This window comes from Tubulanus polymorphus, chromosome 9 (genome assembly GCF_964204645.1).
Source record: "Tubulanus polymorphus chromosome 9, tnTubPoly1.2, whole genome shotgun sequence".
NCBI classification, from domain to species: Eukaryota; Metazoa; Nemertea; class Palaeonemertea; order Tubulaniformes; family Tubulanidae; genus Tubulanus; species Tubulanus polymorphus.
The window spans coordinates 3,216,158-3,228,159 of record NC_134033.1 but is presented as its reverse complement, the minus strand read 5'-3'; the positions used below and the strand labels follow the sequence as shown (position 1 = coordinate 3,228,159).

The following is a 12,002-nucleotide window of genomic DNA, read 5'->3' as shown; positions in this document are numbered from 1 at the left end:
TAAAAGTAATAATAATAATAATATTAGTAATAATAATAATAATAATGATAATAATAGTATTGATAATAATAATAATAACAGTAATAATAATAATATAAATACAAAATAAATAATAATACATAATATTATGCTGATTATAATTGTTTAACAAATGATTGTAATTATTTAACAAATCATGGAATTAGTTACAATAATATAACATATGATAATGATGGGACTCATCCATAATAATATAAATAAATTGAAAATAACAATCATAATGAGAATGATAATAGTAATAGTAACATCGTAGTGCGAATGATAAGTAGTAATAGATGTTATACAAAATAGTAACACATGGTAATGTCAATATAATGATATATTGACAATCATGATAATATATTGACAATTGTTTAACAAAGTATAAAATTGGTAACGCATGAAGATGCTTATAATGGTACTCACCAAGTCATATTAACATAATAGTAAAACGGTAAATATTCATACGAATAATTTAATTTGAGTGGAGTAATGGTGATTTACCATGATTACCAATCAAATTCCTATCATCCATTTTGATTTCGATGATTCCGTCTGCTAATTCCTGAATCCGTCTGCTGATTCCTGAACCCGTCTCCTGATTCCTGAACCCGTCTGTTGTTTCCTGAATCCGTCTGCCAATTCCTGAAACCCGTCTGCCGATTCCTGAAACCCGTCTGCCGATTCCTGAAACCCACCTGCTGATTCCTGAACCCGTCTGCAGATTCCTGACTGATTTATTTCTATTTTTCACAGCGACCGACGGCGAAAGAACTGTTGAAACACACGTTCATACGCAAAGCGAAGAAAACGGCGTTTTTACAAGAGCTGATCGAGAGCCATAAGAAATGGAAACTGGCGAGACAAGAGCATGAGGACAGCAGCAGTGATAGCGACATGTATGTTACCTTTATTCTATTGTTCATGCTCCAATTAAGAAAATCAATCCAAGAATTAGATTTGATCGTATTTTGTTGTTGGGGAACATCCAACGCTACTGCGGCAATTAAGGATTCACTTGTGACGAGTGAGGATCCGCCAGGTGTCGCTAGTGTGCAGTAGGACATCAACTACTGCAATAATCCAAGATTCCACTTTTGCAAGGTTAGGATCCACCAGGTGTCGTTAGTGTGCAGAAAGATCGCCGCAAATCTTCTTTTACTCGAGATGAATCAAAGAAAAAAGCAGCCATTATGTTAAACGTCTGAAATTTCACACAAAATTGAGCGTATTTCTAATAAGGGGATGGCTCCGAGAATATCCAAATGGTAATGTTCATGGGGACATTTAACCCTCAGTGCTGACTAATTAATACCCTATAGTGCTGGAGATTGAAATTTGAAAATTTTGAAAAATTCCATCCTAGTGTGTTGAATAACGGGATTACCACTTTAATGCATCCACACCAATATTTCACAATGCTTGACAGGTGCTGCCATCTTTCTATAGGGATAAAAACTAATTACTAATTACATCAATACACCGCAGTGCGACGTACTAGCAAAAATCCATCACCGATTCATACACCGCACTGTGGTGTAGACGCACTGAGTTAGTTCAGGCGCGTAAGAATTTCTATTGTATATTCGCAGCTCGGACGACGAGAACAGCGACTCGAATCCGGCGCTCGCCGAGTGGGACTACGAAACGATCCGCGGCACGATCAAACTAGACGAGCAGATGAAAGAGGAACTACGCGAGTTACAACTCGAGAACGGCGACGCGAAATCGTCGTCGAATAAAAAAGATAAAACGGTACGTCTCCTCGCACCCTCTATATTTATATCCGATTATTATCCTATAATAGCGCCCCCTATATCTATGTCTGATTACTGTTAAAAGCCGTGTTCACGCGACGCGATTTAGAAAGTTTCGAGGTCGGTTGCTCAGAAGTTGGTTAAAGATAACCGACGGCTTTTAATTGTCACTATGTCGACTATCCACTAGTTAACTTTAACCATTTTTTGAGCAACTGATCCCTGAATTTAGTCCCGTCAGTTTTGAACGGACTAAGTATGGACCAAGTTTTCTGTGTGCGAATAGAAATGTCGCTTTATTTGCCGGTCGATCTAGCCGTATCAGTGTTGTAACAGCTTTGGTTGGATCCGTTCTAAATTGGTCCGTTCCAGGACTAACTAGCGATAGCGTGAACGTGGCTGTATGCTTGTCGATATCTTCGTAGAAATTCCTCAGTTTGTAGTCGACCCGAAATTCTGTACTCGAGAAGAAAAATGAATTATTTGCGAAATTCTCATCAGCAAAATCTGATCTCGCAAACTCTCTATGTTTGCCTATATAATATGCAGCGGTGATGAATTCCTCCATGAAATCCCCCTATGGCCCTCCGTTCTTCAAAATTAGCCCCTCGGTGCGGGAGTACACCTAATATTGTCTTTTTGGGGATTTAACAAGTTCTTCAAAATAAACAATTCGCCCCCGCCCCAGTCCCCATGAGAACTAAGAACTAGAATATTCTAATGATAGGCTAGTTCTGAATGTAAAAGCCACTGCGATTGGCCACTTTTCGACGAATCAGAGTCATCATTTAAAATATTCAAATCGTAAATATTCATATCATTATCTGGTACAGAATTCTGGTGTCTCTATATATTCATCATACGTCTGCTGCTCTTCCCAAGTTGAATTTGCATGAACGTTTTTCGTTTTTTTTTTTCTTTTCTTTTTCAATTTACGTGCGCGTATTACAGCCCGGCGTCGTTGATAATACTATTTATCATCAGCACGGGGGCGTCGTTAGTTCGTCGAATGCCGCCGCTACTACTACCACAACTACTACTACTACTACCGCAGCAACTACTACCGCTACTACGGCCACCTCCGCCCGGTACTCGACCACCAACAATAAACCTACTGCTGAATATTCAAACGAAGTTTCAACTCATTCTAAACAGCTTGTTAATTCTGTAAGTTCTACCGGCACGGTCTTTCTATCCCTTTATCTTGTTTCCGTTTTTTTGTTGTTGTTTTTTTTTTTTTTTGGAGCGAATTATCGTTCTTCGTTTTTGCTCGGCGCGATCGAAAAAAAGTTTATCCTTACGTCAAAACAGCGAAACGTTCAATTTACCAGAAAAGCTTATAAGTTTACCTTATAAGTTTTTAGGTTGTTGAAGAGTTGTTTAAACTTGACCATTGGATAAATGCCGTAGAAACAATGTGGTTTTAATTCGAAAAATCAATTGATCATAAACAACTTCAACTTAAAGGCGATCTTTCAATATTAAGTAAAATGGATGAAGAATCGATGTTTTAAGTTCAACTGTCCATCTGTACTGAAATAGATATTAGTAGCTATATTGTGTACTACCAAGACTGACTGAGCTAGGCTAGGCTAAGTTGAAATAGACATTAAAGAAAGTTAGGTTGACACCGTAGAAAAAAATGACAAATCAGTTAATTCCTAGTTTACTGAAATAGTGTCTCCACAGTCAATGTTTAATTGAATGGCGATTGAATGGTGTCTGAGGTAAAGGTTTAATTGAAAAAAAAAACTTAATTCAAAAGGTCAAATTAAGATCTCAACTGTAGCACCCCGGTTCAGAAAATTAATGTAAAATAGTTTCGGAAATGAAATCCGTCTGCCCGAGACGACGAATCGTACGGTTAATTTGAATATTCGTATCGATGTAGAGTAAGTCGGTGTTCACGCAAACGAGCGTCAGCGGCGGGGCCGAGATTCGTAAAACAGCGTCGTTAGATCGTTACCGCAAACCGATCGTAAGTTTTATAAAAACCGGTGGTAGTTTCGGGTTGAACGGCTCGGTGGAGTGAGGTTTCGGTTTCAGAATTTCGCCGCGATTTGCCGCGCTCGCGACGGTTTTTTATAATCGATCAATGCTCAGTTTGATTGTGATGATTTTTCGCTTGCCGAATATTTTATCTATAGTTATCATGTATTATGCGATCGAAATTATTTTTCCATCGAAAATTATTTACCTCTCAATTATTCGAACTGCATCCTCCTCGCTTGCCAGGGTTTCATTGCCACCCGCTGAAGTTCGCGCCAACACAAACCCTAGCCGCAGACCCTTCATTGGTCTATTACATTACCCAAGATTTCTTGGGCGGACTGGTTGCCGTTCAGCGGCCACCAGTCTATGTATCTAGCCAATCAGATGCGTTGTTTGGATAGAGCGAACCTGTCTTTGAAAAACAACATATCTGATTGGCTTAATACATAGACTAATGACTGCTGAGCGGGAACCTGTAAAAGACCAATGAAAGGTCCGCGGATTTTGTCTAGTGTGAGCTTTGGTGGGGGGGCTATCAAACCCTGGCAAGCGAGGATGTTCCAACTGGCATGTAATTAATTTTGTATGCTGCATGATATTCTAATAATCATTAATGCATTTCATTAATTCATTTTACTTCATTATTATAGGTAAGCACATTATTGATCGTATAGGGGGCAGCACTGAAAGGGGAAATCATATGCCTCGGGTATTAAACTAGGGGTACCACCGTTTATACTGGTGTTACGCGTATACGACAAGCTGTATGGTAACCATTACGAGAAGTGACAGTGAAATTTCGCGCACTCACCGGGGATCGAACCCGGGTCTCGTACGCGGAAAGACTGGGCTAGTCCAATCAAACTATAGTCCACTTGGCCAGTGGTTATACAGCTTATCCTATATGGGTAACACAGGGCCAGCAATGTTTAAGACATTTTTCTCTATTTATAGCAGTTTTATGTAATTCTGGGGTTTTATATAGGGGATAACACAATACAAAAATACTTATATTCCAATATTTAATAACGAATTAGGAAGGAGATACAAGCCTACAGGGGGCACCACTGTACAGTTTACAGAGGTATAAGCCTACAGGGGGCACCGCTGTACAGTTTACAGAGGTATAAGCCTATAGGGGGCACCACTGTACAGTTTACTGAGGTATAAGCCCACAGGGGGCACCACTGTACAGTTTACTGAGGTATAAGCCCACAGGGGGCACCACTGTACAGTTTACAGAGGTATAAGCTCACAGTTAGAGAGGTATAAGTCTATAGGGGGCAGCACTACCACAGGGCTTTAGATAGGAGTCGCCACTATACAGGGATATTATTTTGTATTGCAGTGTATGAGTTATTATCCCAGTCAATACTGTACTATATGTCATCATGTAAGTCTGAAACAATTCGCCGATATCTGTTTTTTTCGTCTGCTGGGTATTTTTTGATAAACGGTGTTTCACGGATATGAATTCGATCTTCTAGAATTTCTTCAAATTTTTCATCTTTTTTTTTCTTGTCTCATCGAGATTCCTCTTTCAGGATTTGTTTGAACAGTTTATCATTTCATCTCTAGATTTTTTTGATAGTCGCAAATTTCTCTGACTACTCAATACCCGTCCCTAGTAGAGCCGCAGTCTCTCGTTTCTTGTATTCTGTAGGATTTGTTATTGCATGTAAAAAACCAGTGAAAATGGTTACGGATCTCTAGAATTGTTGTCATCCCACTTAACCACATATTCCATGAAAGATGGCTGCTCGCGTGAATCTCCCTATGACATCATCATTATGATTCGTGGAGAAGTTTCACTAATTTTAGCAAAAAGCTGATTGGCTATCGATTTGAACGTGGTTGCACATGTCACTAATGATGTCATAAGGGGATTTTTCAATGGCGGCCATCTTTTCTGCGAGGATGGTCTTTTCCAAGGTGGAACTGATCTCCCGCTCTATTTTTCGTAGTCAAATAGTTATCTCGTATTTATGATTAATGGGATGTTTTTTTGTATAACGTATTTTGCAGGTTGTAAATCCTAGTCGTCATAGTTCTGGTCTCAATGTATCAACGTCCACCATTTTATACTCTGTTATATCTCCTATCATATCAGAGGTAAGTCGTACTCCGTCCAGGGATCGGGTTATCTCGTCTTAACGGGTTACTACGACATCAACTACTGCGCCAATAGACGGTTTCACTTTTAGCAAGTGAGGATCCACTAGGTGTCGCTAGTGTGCAGTAGGACATCAACTACTGCGGCAATAGAGGATTCCACTTGTGGCAAGTGAGGATCCACTAGGTGTCGCTAGTGCGCAGTAGGACATCAACTACTGCTGCAATAGAGGATTCCACTTGTGGCAAGTGAGGATCCACTAGGTGTCGTTAGTGCGCAGTAGGACATCAACTACTGCTGCAATAGAGGATTCCACTTGTGGCAAGTGAGGATCCACTAGGTGTCGCTAGTGTGTAGTAGGACATCAACTACTGCTGCAATAGAGGATTCCACTTGTGGCAAGTGAGGATCCACTAGGTGTCGTTAGTGCGCAGTAGGACATCAACTACTGCTGCAATAGAGGATTCCACTTGTGGCAAGTGAGGATCCACTAGGTGTCGCTAGTGTGTAGTAGGACATCAACTACTGCTGCAATAGAGGATTCCACTTGTGGCGAGTGAGGATCCACTAGGTGTCGCTAGTGTGTAGTAGGACATCAACTACTGCTGCAATAGAGGATTCCACTTGTGGCAAGTGTGGATCCACCTGGTGTTGCTAGTGCAAACTAACTATGACATCAACTACTGTGGCAGTAGAGGATTCCACTTGTGGCAAGTGATGATCCACCAGGTGTCACTTGCGTGCTGTAGGACATCAACTACATTAGACGTTTACACATAAAATGTATAGAGTCACTGTAGAAACTTCCCTGACTGAAAGTATTTTTACTCGTGGTTTTTTTTTTCTAGTTAAAAGATAAACACCGTCGGTCGATGGTACAGAGTCACAGTAGCGGCGGCGGCGGCGGCGGTGGAACGGGAGACGCTATCGAAGAGTTACAAAACGCGTTCGAACTGGTTGAGAAATCGTGTCCGGGTATAACTGATCAACTAGTCATCGAAATCATCCAACGGTGCGGCGCCAAAGAGCTCAGCGAAACGCAATTACGACAAGCTACGAATAAAATACGCGGGTATGTCCTATGATTCCCCCTATGACATCATACACCACGGTTATGTGTTCTGAATCCCCCTATGACATCATACGCCACGGGTATGAAAGATGAAATATGCAGGTTTGTTCAGATTCCCCCTATACCCTAGATCATGATACATTGATATTAGTTCTGATTCCCCCTATGACATCATAGACCACGGTTATGCGTTCTGAATCCCCCTATGACATCATACGCCACAGGTATGAAAGATGAAATATGCAGGTTGGTTCAGATTCCCCCTATACCCTAAACCACGATACATTGATATTAGTTCTGATTCCCCCTAACCTGTTCTGAAAATGATTGCTAAGAAAACAATATGTGGATATGTAACCATGGCTGCTTCTGCGAATTCCCCTTATGAGGTCACTAGAACCCACGCTGATACAGAATTCACGGGCTTTCCAGAAAACATGGTTACCTCCATGAAATCCCCCTATGACATCGTCAAATTAACAGAAAAGTTGGCGGCTAATTGTTCTGAACGTTTTGTACTTTACAGAAAGACGTCCTAGAGATGAATAAAAACCGGAATCTATGTGTAAAATAATGAACTGTCTACAGACAATATAGATCTGAAACAGGAACGTGAAAATAATTCCAAAAATACCAGACACTGTCTAGTGCTGCCCTCTACCGACCAGAACTCGTTATATTTCGGAACCGATTCGCAGACGGACGTTTGACGACCAGGCCGAACTATGGTTCATCCGAGGTCAAGGTCGTGTGGAGGTTGTAACGAGGCCGAACTACGGTTTGTCCAAGGTCGTGGGGAGGTCGTGTATTGAGGCTGAATTGTGATTGGCCGTTCGACGGTCGTAGTCAAGCGAACTGTCCAAGGTCGTGTGGAGGAGGTCATCGGATCGGGATTTTTATTTTGTGCGTTTTTTTTTTTATCGAAGAAATTAAACGCTTAACTAAACGAGAAAGGAAGTCGGAGGAGAGGACGGAGTAGATACGTCGGAGTGAACTACTACTCCAGAACTATAGATGATAGAATAGATATTGATTTAACCGAGATCCGTCTGCCGGCCATATTCAACATTAGCAGACGACGCAATAATGGCTGCTGTCCATACGTTGTTACCATTATTATTATTATTATTATTATTATTATTAATTATAATTACATGTATTATCATGATTCAGTTCATGCGATTTGTGCTAAAAAAAAGATAGCTGTTCTTTCTCTCCCTAGATTTCTCTTTTCGTCGCGAGAAATTTCTCGAGTCAAACGAAACGTTCGTCTTTCCGTGTCAAAATGATTTAATTATTGTTTAATCGTCTCACTAATTACCGTAGCTGTTTTTAATTGATACGTGATCGAAGATTTGTTTTTTTTACGAACGAGGTCGTGCGTAATCTCCCTATGACATCGTTGTAGTATTCCTCTCGGGCAATTCGATGATGTCATGGGGGGATTCGCGTAGGCCGCCATCTGTTTTGATGGGGGAGTCTTACATTCGACCGTGGCGAAAAATCTTGTTCTGAACATTTCATTTAGGGTCGTTCTGTGAAGTGTTCTGAGGGTGTCTGAGAAACCGTTGCTTTGCTACTAAAAACATTCTCACTTCGTAAATGACTCATTCATTTTCGCGCAAAACGGGTTTTTAATTATATTTAAAGCGTGTATTATTATCATTATTATTATTATTATTATTATTATTATTATTATTATTGATCATAATTATTATTTCTTGAGATGAAAATCAAACATTCAATGAACTGTGATGATAGGTAGAAAGAAATCAAGAGTTCACAGGAGCAGACGGACGGACAGGCAGACGGATGGAAAGGCAGACGGATGGAAAGGCAGACGGATGGAAAGGCCGGGGGAGTGGAGTCGCCCTCGCGGGATTGGACAGTAAATTTCACTTCACAGACATCCTGTCACCCTTAGGGATCATTCATTTATTATCTACGCATTAGGGGAGGGGTAAGTGCAATTGCGCACTGTAAAGTCAAATTTCATGCGTACGTAATAGATGAATGATCCCTTATAGAGGAAAGGGGTTTCCTGTCACCCTGGCGGGGTTGGAATCTTTCCTTCCGGGCTGAGTCCCTGTAACCACTATTTAGGTAAGGAGCTCTTGTAACGGTTATGAGAGATGTAAAGGGATTCCTGTCATCCTAGTAGGAGCAAAGTCTCACTGACCTATCGCGGAGAGCCCTACCCGCTGAGAGTAGAGGGAGGGGCGAAGGGTCAAGGTGATAGCCTCTTCTTTCTAAGCCACCCCTGTCGAACGTGTAACTCGTTGATTTTAGATTAAAAACGCTAAGGATTCCATTAGGTCCTCAACTCGGGACGAACGGCCGAGAGAAAGTGACGACCCGTGTTTTATCAATTCCGACGCATAAACTTGTGATTAAAAAACGCATTGTCGATACGATCGTTCGGTGGTTATTTTGCGTTGAATGATAAACGACGCGTAACGCCCGCCCCCACCACGGTCGCGGTTGGTGGGGGTGGTGCGCCGCGTCATAAACATTCTATAACTATTATTATTATTATTATTATTATTACGATTACCATTATTATTATGTAATTTTAGTTTTATGACTGATATAAATGTGTCGTTGTTATGTAGGTTTCTATTATTAATGTTCGTTCGTTTTTCTGTGCAGAAATCTCGCATTAACCTTCTATACTCCCTTCAACGTGTAATAGACTCATCCTCAGGGTTAACTCCTCTTTGTAGCGACAAAGCTGTCGGGGAGGGCGGGGTCGCCCCTTGAATATTATAATTGGTATATTTGTGATTTATATCTAGGTTATCTACTTGCTGTGTCTGGTAAATTTTTTTCTACCCTTTCAGTGCTGAAAGTTTCATACCTTAAAATGCTAAAGATAATTCGAAAAACATTTTGGAAAATTGCACTCCAGTGCGGTGTATAACGGGCATACCGATATTTAGTGACAACTTTGCAATGCGGTGTATCGTTAGTTACTAATGCTGCCATCTTTCAATAGAGATTTTAACTGATTTATGATTATGGCTACACCGCACTGGAGTAAGCGCGATGATGGGTAGGCGGATTATACACCGCATAGTGGGTACGCGCACTGAAAGAGTTAATGCTTTATTGTTCGTGACTTCAAATATTCATTTGACCCATTGAATGCAACCAATTTAAGGTCCCTCGTTATCAGAAACTGGCTTTGAAAACCGTTTTGATTGAGTTCGTCCAAGATAGGTGTTCGTCTGTTTTTTTTTTAACCACAGTTATTCATTCAGGGCCCGGTTTTACGGAATGGTTGCGCTCGCATCTCGTAGGGTTGAGATCGGTAGGTGACCAGTGACAACAATTAAAGCAGTTAGAATTTTGGTGTAAGCGCTATAGTACGTTAGTTCATAATTTCGAGGACAGCGAATAAGAAACAACCATTTCGAGCTCTTTCCTGAAACCGAAGCCTCTGATTTATCTTTTAATTAATCACGTAATAATAGATGTTAATAAGGCAGCAATTCACATATCAAATGTAACTTCTTTTTTAAATAGAATTTCTCATCTTTGCTCATTAAGCGTAAATGGACGCGTCGGCGTTCCTCGAAGCTAAGACAGAATAGTTTTTAAAAAACATCTTTCATGTAAATATGATAATATATAATATCTATAAACGTTTATTAAACTTGTGCCCTAAATTAGCTTGATCGCCCCTCCCCAAACGACAGCTTTGTTACCAGTACGATATCTCCATTCGCCGGGGTCCAGTTCCGTGAAAAAGTTAAAACGAAAATTTTCAGTTTAGTAGTCAGTAAACGGACAAACTGACACCAACCAAATTGGTAAACAAGGTAAACAGAAATCCGAGTCAACAATTGGAAAAATCTTAAAAAGTTAGTTCGTCCGAAGTTCGTGTGAAATCGTAGTTATCCATCTCTAAGTTGGGCAAGGGTTTCTGTATTTTGGTCACTTAATGTTTCCGATGAGGACAAACAACAAATTCAAACTTAACCGTTTTGAAGCTGAAACTTTTTCACGAAATCGTACCCTAGTCGCGCAGTTTTTTATACGTATGGATCCTATTTCGGTGTATGTGAAAATTCGATGATAATGTGTTTTGTTGTTGAAAATGTATTATTTAGAGAAATCGATCGCCGCTTTTTTTCGTGCCGTGTATTAAGTTTTTCTCGATTCTAATTAGGAAATCACGATTAAAGCAACTATGAAGGCACATTGTGAGTTAGAAAAAAAAAAACATCATTTCTTAACGAAAATCGAAAGGACCTGGTTCTGCATGATATGGCTTGATTTCACTTAAAATTAAACATATTCGACACATATAGCGATAACGGGTTTTCTGCATCGCTGCGCCCTTCGCATTCGAGCTTAGAAATAGTAAACTTGTCAAACAGAAAAAAAAAGTATCGAAAATAGCTGCAAAGCTGCGATAACGGGTTTTCTGCATTGCTGGTTTATAATATGGCGATAAATGTAGTCAATGGAGTTTGATTAACTTAGGGACATTGCGGACGACTTTTACGCACTTATCCAGCTGAAATCATAAAGATCACTCTCCAATGAAATGTCTTTGAAAATCAACAAATTCTAAGTGAAGAGGTTACTCCGAGCGCAAAACTCGGGACCTAGTGCCTCGTCGCTCAAAAGTCGGTTAACGTCGAATGATTTTAACTGACTTTTCAGCGACCGGTCCCGAGCCGTTTATCAAACTAATCACCATCGCCGTAACTATGATGAGATGCCACAGAATTAACTGCCAAATTTTAAAAACTGTCTTCTCGAGTTTTAGTTTCCAGTCGGTAAAAACCTGAGTTCGTCTTAACATAAATATCAATCTGCAGCCTGGATCCTGCACCTGTCGAACATTCTAAACTTACCGGTAATAATCGCCAGTCTTAACAATTTTTTGGTCGTCCAAATTTCACAGGACTTCACCCCCTCTATTATGTTAGACATATTTTCAGTCAAATTTTGGTTTTTGTCCCGATTATCTTGAAGAGAAATGAAACGACAGTTGCAATGGCGAATGTCTGAATGGTTGCGGGTTCCAGGCTTTAGATCG

The 12,002-nt window shown here is 40.3% G+C and overlaps 1 protein-coding gene across 4 annotated transcripts in view; it reads left to right on the top strand.

Annotated features, from left to right (window-relative positions):
• The window catches only part of LOC141910862 (serine/threonine-protein kinase 25-like), a 33,625-nt gene extending 25,545 nt beyond the window's left edge, over positions 1-8,080 (top strand). The window contains exons 6-12 of one of the 4 annotated variants that reach the window (XM_074801718.1): positions 775-917; positions 1,611-1,773; positions 2,727-2,942; positions 3,667-3,753; positions 5,793-5,879; positions 6,729-6,952; positions 7,479-8,080. In XM_074801718.1, the coding sequence (XP_074657819.1) occupies positions 775-917; positions 1,611-1,773; positions 2,727-2,942; positions 3,667-3,753; positions 5,793-5,879; positions 6,729-6,952; positions 7,479-7,491 (933 nt within the window). In that variant the 3' untranslated portion in view covers positions 7,492-8,080. The remainder of the gene's footprint in view (positions 1-774; positions 918-1,610; positions 1,774-2,726; positions 2,943-3,666; positions 3,754-5,792; positions 5,880-6,728; positions 6,953-7,478) is intronic. The other 3 variants (XM_074801720.1, XM_074801719.1, XM_074801721.1) reach the window with 3 other exon arrangements.
• Positions 8,081-12,002: the final 3,922 nt, after the last annotated feature.